The 22,664-nt window shown below is 41.4% G+C and overlaps 1 protein-coding gene across 1 annotated transcript in view; it reads left to right on the top strand.

Moving 5' to 3' along the window:
• Nucleotides 1-14,798, top strand: part of antxr2a (ANTXR cell adhesion molecule 2a) — a 60,252-nt gene extending 45,454 nt beyond the window's left edge. Inside the window, exon 17 of the mRNA XM_036527958.1 lies at nucleotides 12,417-14,798. Coding sequence (XP_036383851.1) covers nucleotides 12,417-12,455 — 39 coding nt within the window. The 3' untranslated portion in view covers nucleotides 12,456-14,798. The remainder of the gene's footprint in view (nucleotides 1-12,416) is intronic.
• The last annotated feature ends 7,866 nt before the right edge of the window (nucleotides 14,799-22,664 follow it).

The raw sequence follows: 22,664 nt of genomic DNA, 5'->3' as shown, positions 1-22,664 counted from the left end.
CAGATCGCATGTGACCCCATCCAGCACCAGGCTGGTGGAGGGGAGGGAGAAGCTTCACCTTACAGAGCACACCACACACACACACACACACACACACACCACACACACACACCACACACACACACACACACCACACACCACACACATACACGCACACACACACCACACACACACACACACACACACACACACACACACACGCACACATGCACACATACACGCCAGCACTCGCCCAAGACCCACACAACTCCCTCTGCGTGAGAGAAATTCCTTGAATAACTTCATCTATTTGTACTTCCAAATAATTGAGGTCCTATTCATTTGTTATCAAGAGTACATACGTCAAAACCACTTCAAGGAGGCATATTTGTGTAAAATGTTTTTTTGAGGCTGAATTTTATTATTGGTGTATAATTTGATAACAGTGCAAACTTTGCTGAAACCTTTTAAACTGTAGTATATTTTGCAATATTATAGTAAAATATGCATTTTGTAAAAAAAAAAACAAATATATTGTATAATTCCATTTCTTACAATCATTGAGGCATTTTACACTTTTCCTAAAAATGACATTGTTGATATAATTGCAAATATTTTTACAAAGGCCCTCCAATAAGACTGTGATTAAGCAAAATTATTCCTATTAAGACATAACCATAATAATTCATGTTTAATTCAGTAGCATTCCCATTGTAGTCCATGTGTGTTTTTCCACTAGTAACAGATTTGTTATGATTATATATTCAAATGGGGCTACGTTTTGAATATTTCAATAATAATTTACTTACATTGAGTTTACTCAGTGGTATGTACCTGGGTATCCTTGAATGTTTTTTTCTTTTTTATTTGGTTTTATTTTAATATTCTAAACATATTGTAGGGGAATACAGGCTGAAGCAAAAACCATGACAAGAACAGAGGGGAATCACAGTTAATGTGGAAAGAGGACCATTCTCTCTCAGCATTGTAGGAAATGAAAACAGATCTATATACTCTTTCTGGGTGTCTTCTTTTTTTTTTTAGTTGTTGTTCTTTTTTTCTGGGAGGCATTATGTAAGCTTATGCTTTTTGTGTGGCTGAATGTGTAATGTGTCTCTGGGCCTCTCCGGAGGAAAGCAGTGACAGTGTGTGAGCTGTGCAGACAGAGCAGAAATTAAAAGTACAGATGAGCCCAGTGGCCCTTTTGAGATGCTCATTTGCCCTGTCATGGGACTTTTCCGAAGAAACGCTAATAAATCACGAACGTATCCCCTGCATGTGTTTGTGTGGTGAGAATATACAGATTATCGCGTTCATGCTATAGCTACATGAAGCTGTACACACTTACCTCTGCCTTCCTTGTGTATAATGTAAGGTCCAGCTCATGATGTCCATGAATCTGGTTATCTTTAAAGCCTGCATTATTCTTGGCTTTGATGCATTTTAGCAAATGGTGACAGATGCAACAGAACATACCTCTAAACCCTTTCCAATGATTATTGTCCAAGGTTTTTCTTTGGGTTTTGAGAAGGCGTAGGTCGTAAGGCCACTGTGTGGGAGGCTGTGAGTGCAGGAGGTGGTGTCTATTTACTTATTTTTAGATATATAACTAATGACAAGCCCTCAGCACATTCAATTTATGTAGTCTGTTGTGAAAAACAACTATGATGTATTCAACTTCAGCATTGTCTTTGCTCTGAGTTCAGTAGCTTTTGATGTCACTGTAGCCATTGAACTTGGCTGGTCAACTTCTGGCTCTTTTCTGAATTGTTTCCTGAAAGAGGTAGTGACTTTACTTTTTCCTTCTGCTTTTCAGTTTTCATATTGCTTCTCCATTTTGAAGTTGGTTGATTTATTTTAGACATTTTGTAAAAGTGCCTTGAACTGTAATTAATTTTTTGATATGGCCCTTTTGTTTACACTTCAGCACACGGTAGTTTTTGTTGTATTCTGATTGTTGGGATTCCAACAAGTTATATGCTGAGTAACAAAGTTAACCATGAATATCCAGTATACAACAAACATAAGGTCCAAATGGATAACAAAAATTATATGAGGCCACGTCTATGGTCTTGACCCAGCGCAGGATTTAGGAATAATACTGTCAAGTGTTACAGTTCCAGTTTGTAGAATGACGGTGCCTTTTTCTTTCCCTTATTTTGCATACATCAGTAGATTGTGTTGTTCGCAAACTTCCTGTAATGGAGATCAACCACTGCAGCAGAAATATAATTGAGCAGAAATGGATTTTCTCCAAATGCTGCTCAGCGTCATGGCACATACAGTTAGGCTTGCACACCGCCTCCCTCTGGTCAGACCTGTAATGACATTTGATATTGAGTATTCCATACTGGTGAGTTGTTTGCCTCATAAGTGATATCAAGGGTTCCTGTTACTAAAGGACACCAGGGATGGAATTAACATTAACAGTGTAAGTTGGAGTACTCAGGTGTCACTGATTTGCTTAATCAATAGAGCCAAACTTGTACATATAATAAGAAAAGTATATTCATTAACAAAGTTATTTTAACAGTTTTTTTTCTTAGTAATGATTATCTCATAATGATTATTTACAAGTCTGGGGGCACCATGATTCATGTTGAATCTTGTTCTAAGACAATCCCATGTGCACAGAAGGTTCTATTTTTTGAATATTCATAGAATATGAATATCGAATTCATAGAATATTCAATAGAAATTAATTTTCCCCACCACGTATGTTAGGATAGATTGTTGGGATCATCTAGACCAGCGTTTCCCAAACCTCTCCTGGAGGACCCCTTGACCTGCATGTTATAGATCTCTCCCTGCTCCAACACAGGTGATTCAAATGATCAACTCGTTATGAGCTCCTGAAGCTGCTTAATAACAAACTGATCATTTAAATCAGCTGTGTTGGAGCAGGGAGAGATTTAAAACATGCGGGACAAGGGGTCCTCCAGGATAGGTTTGGGAAACGCTAATCTAGACCACTTTAGCAACTGATTTCTGGTCAAGGTGCATATCAAGGGATTGATGAAAAGTATAACGGAGGACATGATCCATAAGTTCCAGAGCTGTGGTAATTTTTAGCAACATATGCCTTGAGATCATTGCTTAAACTGTTCTCTTTGACCTGCCATAGCAACTGCCTTAGCCATTCGGATGTGACACAGAGCGAGGTCTCTCACCAAAGTTGTATGTTTGCTCACCGTCTTTTGGTGGAAGAAGAAATTGATGTGGCCTCTTTGTTTTTACCTTACAGAAAGAAAATTACATTTCAGAATTTAAACTGACCAACAACATCAGACCAAGTCATTTAGAGACCTGTGTAATATGACTTATACTATGATTACAATGTGATTACAAGATGATTAGAGTAAGTGTGAATGCAGAGATTAATGTGCTTTTCCAGATTGGCCTTTTTTTATCAGGCAGCAATATTTGGTGGGACTCATTTGAATGTATTTGATTACAAAGTCAACAGATGTTGGACTGGGCATTTAATAAATTAAATAAAGTGGCTATATATAGGGTTAGCTTCATGTGGTCTGGCCAGCTAAAATAATTTTCTCTTTTCTCTTTTCACCCAGTCAACCGCTTTATTTAAACTATTGAACCTTGGTAGCATATATTGGGGCATCACTCACTGAAGCCCTGTTTGCATGATGGGACGGAACTCACGCTGTGGCATAACCTGCTTGCTTGTCGGGAGTGGAGGACTTCATCTTAAACTGGAGCGTGCGTTTAACCAAGGGCGACTCCCACACAGCCCGATCCCTCCGGCCCAACTCGAAACAGATTTTCCCACCTTATTATTATTTTATCGTTCTGAATTCTTTATGCCCGTAGCGCGGCGGCATTAACCTTGGTATTACAGAGTTCGGCCGGGTGTACTGCAGCTATTTGGAAGCAGGCACCGGCGTGGCTCAGTCCCGGCCCGCTGCTGGATTCCGCTCGTCCATTAGTGCCATCTGTGCCTTTCTGCGCCGTCTGTGAGCCCGCCGCCGCCAAAACGACTGGCATTTCTCTGGAACAACCAGGGACGGTGCCCAGAGCTTTTAGCTGGCAATGATGTGCACTTACTTTGACAAAAGCAGGGGGAAAGACGCAGGATGCTGAGCAGGAAACAGCTGCAGCCGGCGCTGCACGCTTGTGTAGCTTCAGAAGAAATTACTTATCCTCGGACCAGCGGACAGACAGCGTTTATTTTCGTCCCCCGTGTCAGAAACGAATGAAGATACTCCACGGCTTGTTTGTGCGTGTTTCTGAGAGTCGAGCTGAATTGAATCATCTCTTTGATCCTTTATTTACAAAGGAATAGTTTATTAATTGCAAAGGAATATGATTAATTGGGATTTCAGATGCACAGTACAGATTAGTTGATAGAAAGGGAAAATACTACTGTAATGAGCTGTGTAAAATACACATTGTAGTCTTACCTTATTGTAGTATTACCTTTACCCTGTTCCATTGGAGGCTGCGTTGTAGATGTAGATGGATGGATAGGTGGATTAGTAGAATACTGTACAATGCAATAACATAGATGTGTTCTTTGTAAGTCACTCTTGATAAATGACAAACTGCCAAATGACAAAATATAAATGGAATATAGATGTGTAATACTCTTTTTAGATCTCTGGGGTTTTTTACACACATCTAATCCTGTATGAAGCTGCCAGCTCTGCATTTTTAGCAGGGACTTTTTTTTGGATGACGACATCTCGTTGTGGTTTTGTTGTGATTTACCCCTCTGAGTGCCCTTTGAATCCTCCGGAGAAAACGAGTTAAGAGAGGAGAGACTATGAAAACTAATAGAGTAAAATGGCCAGTTTATGAAAGTGTATGATTGGTACTTCACAGCATGCCAACATCACTAAGTTTTTAGTTCTTTCCAAAATGTTCCACTAGGTAACTGACAATCAAAATGGAGTGAGGGATAAGCAAATGAGATATCTTGTGTTGATTCACAATCCAAAATAACAGGTTGTGGTTCCTTTTTGAGTTTGAACTGTGCCGGTGTACTGTCAGTATAAACAGCTATAGCATAGTTGTTTTAGTGACGAGCTTACAATAGGCTCATTGGTTCAACTTTCCATGGAAAGTTCTTATGTTCATTTTGTGCTTGAAACTATGTAAATCAGGAATGTGGACTCTTCTGGTCTGATGCCAGTGTTTCCATTCCACATTGTACCATCCACCAGTGCCGGTTTCCCATTTGAAACAGGGCTGTGATCAAATGCTTCTTGGTCAGATGTGTAAGATCGTCCTTACTGCAGATATATTCTCACAAACGACTGCACTGGATGACTCAGAAATTCAATTATATTTCAGATAATGAATTCTCACCTAGTGAGGATGGATAAGATGCATTTGTTGTGAATAAAGATAAAAGTACTTTCCGTTTACCAAAATAATTAAATGAAATATGTGCAAATATGCATTGCCCAATCTCAATGATAAGATTGCTGACTGTGTTTGTGTGGTTTAAACTTGTTGCTGTGCAGATTCCAGCTGGTGTTTTTTTTGTGCTGGTAACTGCAGTTTGCAGACATTCCAGCTTGTTTGGGTTTGTGTGACGTCATCCAGGAAGTATTCCTTCCAATTTGTAGTGAATCAACAGGAAAAACAACACCATTTTATTTTTACTCACACAAACAACTAAAATGAACAATGCAGCATTTAAGCTAGGCTGTGACATCAGAAAATGTATATACTGTTTTCATTCTGTGTGTGTGCGCTGTAACTGGAGGAATATATGAAGGTACTTTAATAAGCTGAGAATCTTTCCATCTTTCTTGCTCCTGCTTGTAAGAGGAAAAGTCCAGCATGCCTTCCTCAGTATTGAATGTGGTGTCTTTGCCATGCCTCCCTGTATTTACTGAACACACCTCCTTTCCGTCCGGTTCATATTTCCTGCCTCCCCGGTCCTCCCCTCTGGTGGAGGTGCGTCACCGAGGTATGAGGGCAGAAAGCGGACGCACCGTGGGTATGGGAACACGACACCGAGTCCACTCTGCACTTCCCTTTCCAACGGCCGCAGCAGGCAACCCGACCGTGATGTCAGCTTCTAAATACTGCCATCACGGCCGCTCCGTGCCTATTTAACCTGTAACAGATATGTCAGAGCATGCTGCTCGACTGTTATCGCCCTGTGATGGATGGCCTCGGTCGGCCAGGTGGACCTGGCCGGCTTTTCCGTCCCGCACCCAGCGAAAACCGTCCCTTGTCACTGCGGAAATGTGAGCCAGTGATGTACAATCTGTAAACAGTGTGACACCGCCAGCCAGCATTAAATTTTTACTGCTGGCTCTAGATTAAAAGGCGTCTCACTCTCAGGTCAATCCGAGAGTCATCAGAGCTTGATTGCTGATCATATGCCACTTTATTTACACAGAAGAACCCGATTTGAGCCAGGGATGCACGCTGAAAGGGCTCTGCTGTAAATATCATGTCAGCTGGGCGTTTTATGTCCCTGTAAATTACGAATGCGACGCTCTTAGTGAAAGGCCTTTCATGGTGACGCTGGGGGTCTGAATTACAGGGATAGCCAGTGCGTCTAAATCACTTTTCATGCCCAGGACAACACCGCGAAAGGGAGGATTCAGGTGATTTTGGGGGACCCAGATGAGTGTCCTTTCTCTGGATAAGCCACCATTAAAAGCCACCTGTGGTGGCACTAGGAGACGGCAAGCCTCGTCAAAAAGAGCTAAGTCAGACTTCAACATGTCTAGAGCAGCCATTGACTTGGCTCAAGCTTGGTATGGTCGACTGTCATTCTCCAGACACCTCCGCTGGAGTTCATTTTCACAGAAAAATAAAACCTTTAAATTCATTCTAGGCAACAGTTGGATATACGGTTTAGATCATTAGTTTAGATGATAAATGATTAGGGGTCACTGAAAGGCAAAGGCTGTGTCCATTACTCCCCATAAAACAATTAAAGGAAGGGCAAGCTTTAGCCACACTAAATTGGGGACGTTGCTTCCCTCGCTAGATGTCTTGCATTACTCCCCGGGTGTGGGCTTCTGTTCAAAGTATTCCATATCCGTTTCCCCTGTAATTTTTTACAATGAGAAGAAATTGTCAGCAAGCAACATCGAGCTGGCTGGATGACATCAATTTTGATCCGTTCTCAAGCGGGCCAGATGGCTGTGCTCTGTGGGCCGTATGTGGCCCATGGGCCGTGGGTTTGAGATGCCTGCTGTGGTGTGTAAGACTGTTCACATTCTGGTACCTCAGCAGCCCATTCGCAGCTGAGTTCCCCCTGCCCCCCCATCCCCCCCCTTTTATTTTCAACATTTAATCTGTTCAATATGCAGCAGAGAAAGGGGGAAAAAAATGACACACATAAAAAAGAGCACATATGTCACGGAGTAGATAATTGGGGCAAAGGCTTAACTGATTCTGAAGGGGAGAAAGGGTGCTGATTGTGGCTGCGTTGTTTTGACCACGCGGTGTGAGGATGAGCCAACACTGATTTTCTGTGTCCCCCACTTTCCCCCATTACAAAAAGGCATTTGTACCCCAGCCCTCCTTGCCCCTCATTGTGATCCCATCCTTGGATGATGCTCACCGATGCTAGCCTAGCTTTTCTTTTTAGCAGCGCACCGCACATTTCCGATTTCTGTGTATCCTCGAAAAATTGTTTTGCCACGCTTAACTAAAGTTGTTATTTTGGGTTTGTAAATATGTGCGTTTGTTTTGATTCCATGACTCGGAATTTTAAAAATGCATTTGAAGGTGAGGGGAATGTCTTCCTGACTGTTGCTGAAAACCTTTTGTCGCCAGTGTTTACTGTATCTCATTAAAGTTAAAACGCTTATTAAGTTGATTAAGTTTTAATATGCCGGGTAGAGGGACCACAAAATGGTATCGGCCCCAATCCAAATCTTCAGCCCCCAACCCCCAGCCCCCCCCCCCATCTCCCCGTCTCCTGGTCGTCTCCCCTCGTGTAGATATTAAAGTGCAAGACGGTTCCTGAGGGAGCGCCCGTGTTAGGGGAATCAAGCTGTTCGGTGCGCGAGGAGCAGGAGATGAGATGCGGAATCACACGCGGACTCTTTCCCTGGACCCGCGCCCGGGTACGTGCCAAATCGGAGCGGCAAACATGGCTCCGAAGTCTGGTGGACGTCGGGCTCTCGCACAGCTCGGAGAGCGACCTCACCGCCGCTCCGCCTCAAAACTCGCAGGGTTCGAACTCCAGCAGAGGACGGGCCAATATGCTGTTTATGTGTTATTGAAAACTTCAGGTGCCACATATGTGCGAGGTCACAGAGGCGCAGCTTATGTGTGTCTGAGGTCCGACTTTGCAGCTTGCGGTATGAGATGCTCTAAAGCATTTTTTTTTTTTTGGCGTATGGTATTGTGAGCAGGCAAAAAAAGAAAACAAATCGGATCAAAAGCCCACTTGAAATTTTTTTACCTTGGAATGTCTCCAACTGGTAATGCCACTTGCATTAATTCAGATCACTTAAGCTTTCATCCCTGTTAAGATAAGCGTTTTATAAAAAAAGGAGCTAATGTAGAGCTGCTACACACGTAGCATGCATACACAATATTAAAATGCACTGTAAACAGAGGATTACTTCATTCTCATATACTTTAGGTTATGACAGTATCCATGGTGGCTATATTGGAAACTGTCACATGAAACAATGGTATTGCTTGGAGAGATTATGATGTGTATTATGATGCAGAAGATGATCACCTAACCTATATATGGTATAATGTGGTAAAATGGTGTAACACAGCTGGCCTCCTTATGTAGCAGCTTGTCAGCTGCATCACTGTGCTCTTTCTATAGCCAGGCTGCTGTCCAATCAGTATTAAGTTTGAATGTTTTGTTCTTTGAAGTTTAATTTTAAAGGTATTATTTTATGAATCAGTGAGGTGTAGCCAGTTAACGTAAGTAATTAACAAAGGAGAGTGTCAGACTGGAGAAAACGTGGAACATGTTCTCATTTGGATGCAAGAAAGAGTGTTTTGGATCCTGCTTAATTGATGAAATAGTGAAATGCGCCATAATGTACTATATCTTATTAAATAGCTAAATAATATTTGTTAACATATGTCCAGTCAGTTGTTGTGCTTGGGCCAGTTATGAAGGATGCTTTAGCAAGTTGAAGGTGTTCTGTGTTTACATCTACATTTACATATGTCATTTAGCAGATGCTCTTATCCGGAGTGACATACAAGATGAGTAACATTATCTACATTTAGCAGTACATTTACAGGTATTATCTAAATCTGTGTATTTTATATGGATAATTATTCCCAATTTTGGCCTGTATCTGTTTCTGGTCTGCTTAAATGGTGAGCTGAGTTTCAGTGACTGCAGTGTACAGTAAGCTCCCCTGTGCACCGGACACATTAGACGCAGCCCAGCAAACAGGCGAAAGAGAGGCAACTACCTACTATAGGTGTGCATCTGTGCAGGCATCCTCATTTAGCCACCAGAAATCTATCCAATGCATAAAGTACATTTTATTATTGTTTTTTATCATTGGTTTATTTTTTTTTACTTTACATTGTTTCATTTTACATTGATGCCCATTCTCTTAAGGAAAAACGCATATATGTAACTGCAGTTGTTACTGCACCTTTTTGCGAGGTACACTATTCCAGTACCAAAACCCGCACAGTATGCTAGACTGTACTATCCACAGAGATTGGGACAATTTATTGTTGCGTTGCAACACAGTTCCTGGGATTAGACCATCCTACTGGGCATGTAAGCTGTCCATAGGATTTAACCTTTTTTTCAAGGCTATGGAAATCAGATATATGAACATGTGTATGGCCATATATGTTTGCTGGGTATTTAAAGGATATTAACCTGATTCAATGTAGATCTGAGCACAGAAAACAAATAATTGCAGGTCTTGATTGTATGTGAGCATTAAAACTAATAGAAGCTCAGGCCTGGGGAAAAAAAAAAAAAAAAAAAACAGGCAAGGAAAAAATTACCCAGTAGAACTTTAACAGACTGATGTAAACATTGCAGGGTGGGCTAGCACAGCAAGTCAAAAATGTTTTCTGTACAAATTGATTGATAAAAGGCTGGATAAGGGATTTAAAACTAAATTTAGACCCGATTAGGCTCATTTGCATATTTTCCATGTGGAATATAGGATTATATGGTGTGGCTTTCAGCCAGACTGTTATTAATTCAAGCTGTGGTACAGTACAGTGTACATACATAAGCAATTCTATTTTGTGATGCTTGTGTTGCATGCAGTTACTAAACTACAGTTTAAAATACTGTTGAGATACCTTGCCTATATGTTGCCACCAGTGAAGGAGTACCGCTAGTTTTTGTCAAAATTGCCAGTATTTAGAGTAACCCCCAGTGTTTCTAAGAGATGAGTTTCTATGATCACATACAACTTCTCCTAATTTAACATTCAGTTTTAGTGTTCTGGAGAATCAATGCTTGTGTGGAAATTTCTGGTCACGCAGTACAAAGCTTTGTAAACGCCCGGTTTTTTCAGTTAATCACATGGAGTTGAGTATTCCAATTGTGTGGAGAAAAAAAGTTGATGTATGTCAAACCCCAATTGGAGGCTTCACTTTAATCAACAAAGTAACACATTGTAACCATAACACTGAACACTAAATATTTACTTTTATTAGGTTCTTGATTAAAGCCACATGTACCTCCTTTAGTTCTGCAGATGTAATTTTTTGATTTTGTCACAAAAGTGTTTTCCAAAGTTACAAAACCACAAAAAACCCTGACGTGAAAGGCTTAGAGTGTAACATAAGAAGCACAGTGGACTGTTTTAAATTTACAAAATCAATTCATCGGTAAACATATCCATCTTTATTGCTTTTTCTGAATTCCAGGTATTCTAAATTGGTCGCATGTATAAAAATGTATGAGTCATAGCCTTATGATTTCAGAGCATTCTGTTTCTTAAAAAAAAAACAAAAACCTTCTCTCTCCATATCTCTGTCTGTCCATCGTCAGCAGTCAACCACACATCCATCTGTTTGCTCATCTGATGAAATCTCACTGACATTAAGGTTGACATGCAGGCCATCGTTCTGCTATTCCTGTAGCACAGGTGGGCCGCGCCAGTCATTTCTGTGCGTCTGTGCGGCATGGCCCAATTTCAGCGCCGGGTTTGCCAAGTCCGCGCTCGCTCCCCGGGAGCGGGACGGGGCCTGAACGTATTGTGGCGCACCTGCAAAGCCCTCCCACCAGGATGATCCCTCGCCCGCTCGGCGCCGCGGACAGCTTTCGGGCCTGAGCCTTAATTCGGGAAAAATCCAGTCAACTTAACCGACGCCGGTGGCCGTGGCCAAAACGGCATCTGACGCGCCTTACTTTGTTTACCGCGGTAGATTAAACGGCGAGGGCGGACATCGAGCAGCTTACGGGAGAAGCTCCTAGAATCTATCAGCAATGTGCCGGTGGCGGCCCGCGAACTCTTCGGAGACTTCGGGAAAACCCGGCCGTGAGCGGCGGAGCGGTTACAGTTGAAAGCGGTTACCTGGCTGCACCGCTTTTGAAAAAGGGGAGCTACAGCGGTAGCCAGAACGGCCGTCTCAGGGCTTCCTAAATGTCAGTGGCACGGGCCTGTACCTCTGCTGGTTTCCACTGTGCGGTATCAGCAGGGAGGAGAGGTTCTCGCTGGAGCACATAAGCTGTGCTAGAGCTCCCTCTTTGTGCCAGTGTCCTCCAGCAGCCAGAGGAGCTGAGGCGGAAGCCAGGCCGTGCGTCTTGGGGCTGGAGCAGTGTTTACAGGGACCCCAGTGTGGGGAGAGCTGGGCACAGTGGGGGGCTGAGCTCACAGCTTGTTGTGTCGAGATGTGTGCTGAAGGAACAGTAACAGTAGAGGGGGGAAAAACAAAGCATATTATTAATATTATTATTATTATTATTATTATGTATAATAATAATAATAATAATAATACTTTTCCATATATGTAATGGCATTTTTAGTTTTTCTAGTATATTATTTTTATTATAATATTAATATTGTAACGTTATTAATATTACTATCGTGTATTTTCGGTTTGCACTTGCTAAAAGGTATTGATCACGACTGAAAATATATTTTCATCTGCAGAATTTATATTAAATGTAAAAGCAAGAAAAAAAATATATATTTTTTAAAATATAAATATTTCATATAGTAAATAATTGAAATATTTGTTATGTGTGCAGATAGCCATAAAGCCATGCTAATGTTTGTGCACAGTGTGCATACATTTTTTGTGCTGCTAAACAGTATGTAGATATTACACTTCTATTAGATTAATTAATGTGTTATTTAATCTAGGTAAGTAAGTAATTTCATTGGTTGAGATGGAATATTTATGACAAACAAATGTAATTGTAATTGCAATGTAAAGCAACTTTGCCTCCTTCTGTGACTGGTGTACTTGCTATTATTTAGCTCATCCCAGTGGTAATGTCTCCCCTTGTGTGTGTTTGTGCTTTCTTCCAGGGTCGATGTATTAACTTCAGCCGGGTCCAGAACCATTAGATCACCGTGCTCCAACCTTTGAAAAGCAAGGGTTTCTATCTACTGTGGACAGCAGAGGAATTCGAGGTTTTTGAAGATCTTACGGCTTTGCCCAAAAACCACTATCGTTTTGCTCCTATCCATTTTGTGCACTTAGGGGACCCCTTTACCTCACCTTCATGTAGGGTCTTTCAAAGCAGTAAAATTATCATAAGCATATTGTTATGTCCTTCAATATTAATAGCAGCAGCAGGATTCAGCTTTTTTTTGTTGTTGTTGTTAATTTTACTTGGGGAAAAGCAGATGCAGTGAGCGTGCTTCATTTTGTGCCGTTCGGATTCGGTTAGCTTTTTGTGCACACCAAAGGCTTAACATATTCTGACCATATTGTGCCTTCTGTGGAAAACCTAATTTCATGGACACAGACGGAAGCTATTTAAAAAAAGGGAAAAAAAAACAGAGTGAAAGAGGCTGTTTGCCATTGGCGAGGAAGTAGAAATAATCCCAGCGGGCCTAGCAAGTGCAGAAGTCCATTGCCTTTTGGCAATGTCTCATCACAAAAATCTCTCCAACTGCACTATCGTTGAATGCCTGGCGGGAGCTCTTTGACTGGAGATCTTGTCATTTTAACACTGAGAAGTGCACACGCATGACAAATTGTAGACAGGACGCCCCAAGGTATCGGAAGCAGCAAGACTTTGCCCTTTAGTTTTTGAAGACACCTTTCTTTCATTATGCACACGGGATAGAAAAATTAATAGAGCGTTATTGTACTGCAAGACAGCCCGTAACCAAAGATCTCCGGCAAGGTTTGAGGGACCAGTGCTTCAAGACCTTGACAGGGTGGCTGGTGTTTTTTTTCTTCCCCATTTTCTGTTCTGCTGTAAGTTCAGCAACGCGTAGAGCATTACAATCTATAAACATAGCTATCAGTTTGAGTTTTTTACAACAGAAATGCTGCCATCTCAAGACTGTTATCTCCCCACCATTTCAAATCTCCAAGGGTTCCTCCGCGTCACAACCCAGTAATTCTTGCTGCATGAGAATCTCAAAGTTTAATTAATATAATTAAAGGCAACAGCAAGCAGCAGCCTGTGAAGATTCTGCTCATCTTTTTTATGCCTTTTGACATTGAATGACCTATTACTGTATTTGCATTATTTGGAGTAAAAAGAGCGCCATGCCTTGGTAACGCTTAGCCGTGGCCGGAATAAAAAAATGGCCAAGGAGAAAAAAAAAAGTGGGGCGGATAACCAAGCGGATAACCCCATTGTTCATTTTCAGAAATTATGTTCATAGCCGCTCCGGCGCCTACAATACCAACAACAACAAAAAAAAAAGGCGAGCGATATATATTTATTGTAAATTTTTTGAGCGCGCTGTCACGACGACGATCCCGAGTGATGTTAGTGTGAGTGGAGACACGGTGGGGGAGGAAAGAGGCAGCAGCTGAAGAAAAAGGCTCGAACGATCTAGTCACTTTCGATACGGTACTTCAGATGCAAAATGGATATTCGAGTCGAAACCTGACAAAGCGCGCCCGCTTTGACGGGAACTGGTATAGACAATGACCAGTGGCTGGGTCAGTGGGATGTCTGTGTGCAAGCAGGGAAGCTTATCAAATGACACTAAAAATAAGTTCAGCAACCATCAAGTTTGAGGGGAATGGGCGAACATTTCACATTTGGTGGGCGTGCAAGTGCGAGAGATGGGAAGAGCGTCGCGTAGCCTCCTGCTCTAATTATTCCTTTGTGCTCTTCATCGAAATCGTAAGGGACATAAATGATTCTTATGGTCGACTACCAAATTCACGGCCTGCCGGAAACATGCGTTTGTTTCTTTTTAATAAGCGTTTAGCCACTTACGTAATCCTTAGCGCAACTTTCATTTTGCCAATCCCAGTGTTTAGTTGAACTTAGGAAAACACACATTTATTCAGGTTTTTTGTGTTATAAATCTGAAAGATGACTGTTACTAGCTTACATTAATGATCTATGTACATACTAGCCACAATACAGCTCTCCATCCTAACAGTAATTCACAAGCAGTGAACGATTGTGCCGTCTCCAAATAGCCATGGAGAGGGACCTGGTTATTTTTTACTTTTGCTGGGTAAATGAAGAATGAAAAATGCTATAGTGTTTCTGATCTTTTGTAAAATTATATATTTAAGCTGGATTTAACATGTTTGTGTTTTTTGGGGCCATCATGAATAATGTCAAATTATTTTTTTTCAAGTGCCTAAGATACCTATCAATTTTGCACAGAAGGCAACCAAGTTGGAATGATTGTATTAGGAAATGTTTATACCATTTGTAGTTTTTAATTGACAATGTATTTTTTTATCCAATTTCATCTTTTGTGTCACTGCACTTTTTTATTTTAATTGTTGAAAGTTTATTATACTTTGTAATGCACATTGGAGATGCACACAAAACTTCTTATTAGGTTATACTTTAAGTAATAGGCTGTATTATATTTTTGTACCAGTGAGTTAATTTTTTTTACATAAAATATTGTCAGAAATGCCTTTTCAAGAATTGGATAAATGATGAAATTATTGAAGGAAACTTTGTATGTTCTTTTCAATTTAAAACAATTTTACGAAAAGTTAAATATGAAATTGTGCCAATGTATTCTGCTAAATATGTAAAATTGGGTTTTACCAAGATGACCCACAATTCACAAATTTTATTGTTAAAATTGTATGTTAAGTGATGTTGCACCTTAAATTTATGCAGTTCAGTAGTTAAGCAAGTATTGCACTTTGTGCTTTTTAGAAACAGTGCAGGTATCAGAGTGCTGCATATCTGCCTTTTGAAAACAATATCAAATAATTGATAGAGATTTTTGTACCATTATCATTCAAGGGTTTTATCTTAATGCATGACACTGTATTTTGCATTAATTATTTCATTTTCTTAGACATTGACCCAATATGTATTTTATATATGTATTTGTGTGTATATTTTTTTCCTTGAATTTAACGTCTGGGCTATTGGTAACCCTATATTTTGAAAATGGACATGCCCCATTACCACAACTGTCCCCCTGTAAGAAAAGACATGCTGAAGGCAATCTTTAATTGGGCCCGAAAAGATTTATAAGGCCAGACAGGGGATGTAATTATATTTTCAAAAAAGGAGAGAGATGCATGCAATGCCGAGTGGACAGTGGGCCGGCCCTTGCTTTAATGCATGGCACCGTAGGCACACTCTCCCCAGAAAGCCCTCCGAGGGTCCAGGGTGCCCCTGAAATTAGGTCTCCCGTTTAGTAAAATATGCGGCGTACACCTACTGTTTTCTCATCATTTGCATGCTGTGACGGGAAGCTCCCGCTCTCGTCAGGACGCGTTTAACCCAAGGAGCGCATTAACCCTTTCCAGCCTCTGTACTGAAAAGGGGAAAGGGAAAAACAGATGCCTCTCCACAGGAACAGGACTCCTGGGGGGGGGTGGGGGTGGTGGGGGAGGCTTAGAGGAGTGAGGGAGTTCCTTCGTACAGAGCCTGCCGAGCACGATTTTGCAGTACATCTCTGACGGGAGAGTCCTCAAGATCCGCCCCTCGTTGTTTTCATGTGTGTGGAACCTCAGAAGAATATATACCGCTACAGTGTTTGGGCACAGATACACATGCTCAGGCTGCACTCTTTTCCGGCCTGATGGTCTTCTGTTAAAGTTCGCTTTATTATCAGCATTGTTTTGCATCAGTTTGCATATTATTGTTCAAGCCATTTTCTTGAATAATAAAGGTATCTCTTTCAAAGGGCAGCTGTGTTCGCTGTGTCATTTCAGCCTCATTGCATACCACTTGATACTCTCTGACCACCAGCATCACCAGGTAAGCTGATTAGCGTGCTCAGCAGACCAGTCTGGACAGCTTACAGCACATAGGAGCTATTATAACCTATATGTACACATGCTTTTAAATGGCTTTACCACACTGTTTACTTATCTGTATTATTTACTTATTCGCATGATGACTTCAGCCAAAAGGCTGAGGCAAAAATGTGGAGTCATTGTGCTCTTCTGTATAAAGTGTAAATGGAATGCAATCCACTGCTTTTAACAGATCAAGTCAAATATGAGTTTGTGATTCCAAGCCTGTAATTGTCTTTTTCTATAAATGGAATATACACACGCTACACAGATAGACTCAGCTTTGTTGATGGTTTTGTTTGTCTGCCCACAAAACAAGATTACCTGTTGTCATTGTCCTCCATGGACCATTCTCCTCCAGCATTCTGTAATGCTGAAGGAGAACATAGATAAGGGAACACTGTCTTTATATGAATAGCTACAGACATGTATATTTTGGCAGCTCATTACATCTTTTGAAAGCATGTCACCAGATCCCAGGTAGGCTGTCTTTTACACAACACAGCCAGTGGTTTAACAATGTCGGCAGTGGCATCGCCTAAGATAACTTACTTCTCCAGAGAAAAAGATCAATGGGTTGTCAAAGTTTGTGTGATTTAAGAGCATTCTAATCTTGCAGGATGAGGAAAGACACTCATGCATGCAAACCCTGCAGGTTTAAGCCTAAATTTGACCGTGCGTATTTTGAGCGAGCGCTGACGTGCGGTGGTGGTCGCGGTCTGGTTTCAGGCCGGTGATTTATTGACGTTAATTCTGATCTGCACTGAGGCCTCATCACCTGGCTCTCATCGCGCCCTAAGAGGGGGCTTCTCCCGTGCCCCCGCCAGCCCGGGGTCACACCTGTCACCCCCCCCCCCCCCCTCCACACACACACACACACACACACACATCCACAGCCAGAGCCAGAGCTGGTTAAATACACACTCGACCTGCAACCAATCTGTGGGGCTGTCAGACTGCTTCATGACCCAACCGGCCGAGCTATGCACATCCGAATACACATGTCTACACAGTCTGGAGCGATCGGCTCTCAGAATGAGGTGAAAGGGAAATCGCAGGCACCTGGCTCGGGTGGAAATCTCCGCTCTTAAAGTAATGGGGAAAAGCCTTTTATCCGCTGTCCGTTTGAAGACAAAATGCTCCACTCAAGCTGGGAATGTGCACTAAATGAGCAAAATTACATGGCTCGTAATAAAGGTGTTCACACCGTCCGGTGGGTTGGTTACGCGCCATAAATGTCTAAGTCCACTGTTTATTTTTTTATGCTGCGTTTTACATCAGAAATGTATTTTACATCAGTAACTGTATTTTTCTGAGCTTTGTGTCTTGCAAAATTACTTTTCCACTTATTGTCTTAGTTCAATTTAACTTCTAGAGGTTACTATAATGGGTGCACTTAGGGGATTTCTTACTTGTTTTGCAGAACTTGCATAGATTCCTGAATAAAAAGCTTAAGGTAATAGATAGAATAAGCATAAACTGTTGTCATTATTGCTTCACAAGCCTAATTTTACAATTTAAAATACACTTGAATGTAACATTGCAGTAGCTTTTTACAAAATATGACACACAATCCATATATATACTCAGCAGCGAGTTTGAAAATAAAGTAGGAAAAAGTCAGGCAGCAATAAAAAGTTCACCCCCAAATAAATGGGGTCTTTGCCATCATAAAATGATAATCTCACTTCCATGAGAGACTCTGGAGTGAGGGGAACTGACTCCAGCAGCTGTTTCCTCTCCTAAGCTGCTCTGAGTTCACAGGTTATTCCAATTTGCACAGTTGTCTTGGAAATTTGGGTAACTGTGGGATCAAATGCCGCTGGTGCTGCTAACCTTTCAAAGCAGGGCTCCACCGCTAACGCATACATGGGGAATCCATCCTAAGAACAGCTTGTTAGGGCTGACACTTAATTTTTATGCATTGTATTTCAAAGCCCATAAAATCAAATCCCCCCCCCCCCTTCGTGGGGTAAACAAAGTGCCCATTCAGAGCAGGAAATGGGTGAAGTCCAGGTGGAGGAAGCTTATGGCACTTTAGAATTCACAGCTTCATTATTTCATTTTGTTCTGCTTTTTTTTTTATGCTCGCAGAAATGGGTCCAGACATTGTAAGCCAGTATGGGCATTTACCTGAGTGCTTCAGCATCTTCCATCAAACCGGCTTTCCTTAATCTGAAAACCTAATTCGGAGTATGAATTGCATTAGCCTCTAGCCGCTGAAATGATTACATTTGTTTGCTACATTTTGCTTGAGGTGGAAGCTATTACCTAAATTGCCTTTTGCATGTTGCAGGTATTATTTCCAGTGTTTAATATCGAGAGTTTACATAAACCTACTACACAAAACAAGATTGCAAAGAAAACACTACTTTCTTACTCACTTTAATTGACTTTAGTTTTCAGTGCTACTAAGCATAATATTAAGACTTCACTATGCAGACCTTTTGGTCAAATGCACAGTGCATCATTTAAAAACAAGATTTAAAAAAGAAACAATAATGGGGCCAAATCTGCATATGCTCAACAGCATTATAGATTCAAACACTAGATAAATCTTTGTTGGCCAATGCATATTTGTTTGCAACAGAAAAGTGCAATACCAGGATAATGTTGACTAACTCAGTTACAATGACTGACTGCATCAAAAACCTAGTTTTTTTCTAGGGTCCAGATGTAAAAGTGTGTTGTTATCAGTTACAAATCTGGACATTGCTTAAAAAACAAGTTTAATCAAATTTAACTCATAAACGTGTTGCAGTATAGTTTATAAAAGCCTTGCTTTTCTGTTCTGATGTTAACAGCTCAGAGACATTATTTCACAGCAGGCTTGTGATTAAATAATGCAAATATGTGCAGCGCCAGAGAGAGCGTCCTACAAGGTAAGAAATAATGATAAAACAATATGTGAAGCAAAATACCGTGAGGACAATGTTGACTCAGATGCTAACACGCTCACCTACAAGCCTGCGGGTCAGATATTTGTCTGGACCCTGATAATGGTAAACCCGAACATACGACTGTCAGTTCATTGAAGGGCTTTAGATGAGATTTAAAATATTGTTCAGGCAGCCTTTAGCTCTTCAGGGAGTCTGAACTGATGCTACCTGGCATGGTGACTAAGTGACAACCCTCTCGGCCAATCAGGTGAGGCAAAGTGAGAGGTGCAGAGTTGGGTAATGGCCAGGGGAGGAGCAAAGTGAAAGAATGAAAAGTCACCTTGCCAGAAGTCACCGGCGGCCAGCTCTCTTAATGAACTTGGAGGGTAACAATGTCTGGAGGTGTCTGCAATCATGTCACAGTCAAAAGTCCCTGTGTCATGAGAAGCATAAAATAGCTTGTGACTCCGGCAGCAGACGTTTTGGAAATTGTGCTAATGTTGCTTATAACGCATCAGCATATTCTCATTCATTATCATTATAATGATGATGATTATTTATAATGTTATTGCTGTCACTCCACAAATACACCCATAAAGGGTGACCTGAATTTATTTTTTTACAAGATTTTGTAACAATAAGAAGCTACGTTTAGAAGCTACATTTATCCAAAAAGGTAAATAATTTACATGACAATAATTCATGCCTTATGTTGCTTCAAAATAGGGGATAAAGTCTGACATATAAAAACATGAAGAGATGGGGGAGGGAGCTGCGATAAGAGGGAGAATATAAAGAATCGACAGACTGTGGACAAGGAAATGGAGAACGGTCGACACAGTGGTAAGCACATACAATCAGCAACAGGGAACAGATTAAAGGGGTAGCTATGAGAGAGGAGCAGCGGACAAGAATGTGAGAGGCAGAATGCTAAATTAACTGACGAGGATTAAGACGTAGAGAAGGCCAGTGAATAGAAGAAACACTGCAGCCAAGATGAACAATGACCTAACCGTGGAACTATGTAGAATATGTCAGAGGAATCCTATGACTATGGCATGAGAAGTGGGGAGAGTGAAATGAAGAATACATGCACGCACAGAGGGGGACGGAAGGGAGTGTAGAGCTCCCCTCAGTTTATTTAGCAGCACAGCAAAAGGGAAAGGGTGTTGAAGCCGACACAAATTAGACAATGGATAATATACTGTGATTCAGGACTGCATTAACCCAGAGCACGACAGTGTCTGTACAATACACCGTCCTCCAAACCTCAGACATGCAGGGTGGAGACACAACACTTGCAGGCAATTGGTATGGTTTATTCTGTACTAACGATTATTTGTGGGGGAATTTGTTTTGACCTTGTAGTCAGTGCTCATTGCTGTCAATGACTAACAAACTTGACCAGACATACAAAGTGCAACAATCTATAACACCTGTTGATCGGATGAATACTTGCAGATACATATGTCTGCATCATCCCTGGGTGGACTTAGCCTGAATGAGGTTGATTATTGATGGGTGCAACTTCATGATTTGACTCTAGTTTTCAGTGTTACTAAGCTATTCAACCTGTGCACTAAAACAGCCATTCAATGTTATTAATCCTACTCTTAGGGAAAATTTAGAAAATACTTTATCTTATTTTTCTCTCTTCACAAATGTAATATGTACTACATATACACACACACAGACCCTCTTATATACACACTCTATATATATATCTCTATGTGACTAATATATAAATGACTAATGTCATCCATGTAATATCACTGTGCCCATTACCAGGGAATGTTTTTTTCACATATTTGAAGCACGACTCAGTTAGGTGGGGTAGAAGCACACGGGCGACAGCAGGGAGCGGGGTTTGCGGCTGGCTCCTCCCGGATCGGTCCGGCTCAGGCCCGGGCTGCCGGAGCCAGCGCCGCCGTAATCCCGCGTGGGCCCCCCCCGGGGAAGGGGCGCGGTTTTACGACTTCAGCTGCCTCGTCTTCGCGAGGCAAACAGCGAGGGCCCTCCGCCCGCCCCGGCCCGCCGGGCCCAGCCCAGCCTGCCTCCCGCCGTCGCTGGCATCGTTTAACATTACGATATTTCCCCGTGTTTGCTGACGGATGATGGGGCCCTCATTGCTATGCATGTGCCAGATGAATCATAAACCTATACCATATGCCATCGCAATTTGCTGATGGGCCCAAGCTGTTTTGGTAGATATAAAATCCCGGGATTATGAATGCCTGATCCTCCCGTGGATGGAGACGCGCAAGGTGGGGTGGATGCCTACTCTCTTATCTCTTAATTTGGGTCAGCAATGCGGCACCGGCGGACAGAGCAGCCAGGCACATCGGTGGGTTACAGCGCCATCTCTTAATACCCCCCTGAGCACCAAAATGTGAGCCAAACCATGTGATGCTAAGAAAAACAAACAAACAAACAAACCAAAAAACAACTGCAGCAACGACGTGTTTGCCACCCATTCTCAGTGGTGTGGCAACCTGAAAAATGGGCAAAAACAATATCAGTAATATGAGAAGGTTTGCCTTTTATGCCTCTCTAATATGGACCTGAATCTAACTGAAAAGCTCTCAGGTGCGTCTCTACGGCTTGATGCGCTTTGCTGCTAGAGCTTCGCTTTGTTAACGATCACTGCAGTTTGTTCCTGCCGCTGTTTCGACCGTTTTGGTCCTGTTGTTTCGACAGATACACGGGATAGATCACCTTCAAGATATTTCCTACCAAGTTTGAAATCCTTTCTAGACAGCTGTCCCCACTTTAGCCCAGCCTTGTCCATTTTATTAGTTCTACAGCCATTAATAAATGGATGATTCTGATTTCAGGGTGGGTTATTGAATTTGTGCACATTGTAAACACTTGGTAATGAAATCATCAAAAATATTGTTCTACAATTTTGAAAATGTCTTATTCAAATTAAATGCATTCAAATACATTTTTGTGGTTTGTCCAAATATATATAAAAATGACACATGAATGTTTAGAAATGCCAAGCAATTATATAAATTACAAGCAATTTCCATAATAACTGCTTGTAATTTTTTGTTTTATATTATAGAATCTTAGTTATTATTTACGTAATTTACATACATCTCAAAAAGTTGAATGGAGAAGTGGCAAGCTTCCTTTCTTAGCATCTGAGAGTAAATGAAGTTTAGAAATAATTCTACAGCTGCACTGTGCCTACTAGAGTAATATAGTTTAAGTACTCAACACAAGCACAGGCAATAGGGCTATTGCACACACTGGGCCAAATGGGTTGAATTGTGATACAGCCTTGAACGAGGAATTAATTACTAGTCACTGATTAACCTGCACTAAGCACAGGACTGAATTACAACTATAGTTCAAAAACACATAATGCACAAAGATGTTCACTGAGTTAGCTATAATGTTGGGAACTAGTCATGCAGCCACAAATTTTAATTACTTGGCAACCCCTGGAGTTGTTCCTCCGTGGTACCA

This window comes from Megalops cyprinoides, chromosome 4 (assembly GCF_013368585.1).
Source record: "Megalops cyprinoides isolate fMegCyp1 chromosome 4, fMegCyp1.pri, whole genome shotgun sequence".
NCBI classification, from domain to species: Eukaryota; Metazoa; Chordata; class Actinopteri; order Elopiformes; family Megalopidae; genus Megalops; species Megalops cyprinoides.
The sequence above is the reverse complement of the archived record's forward strand: the minus strand, read 5'-3'. Positions and strand labels throughout refer to the sequence as shown.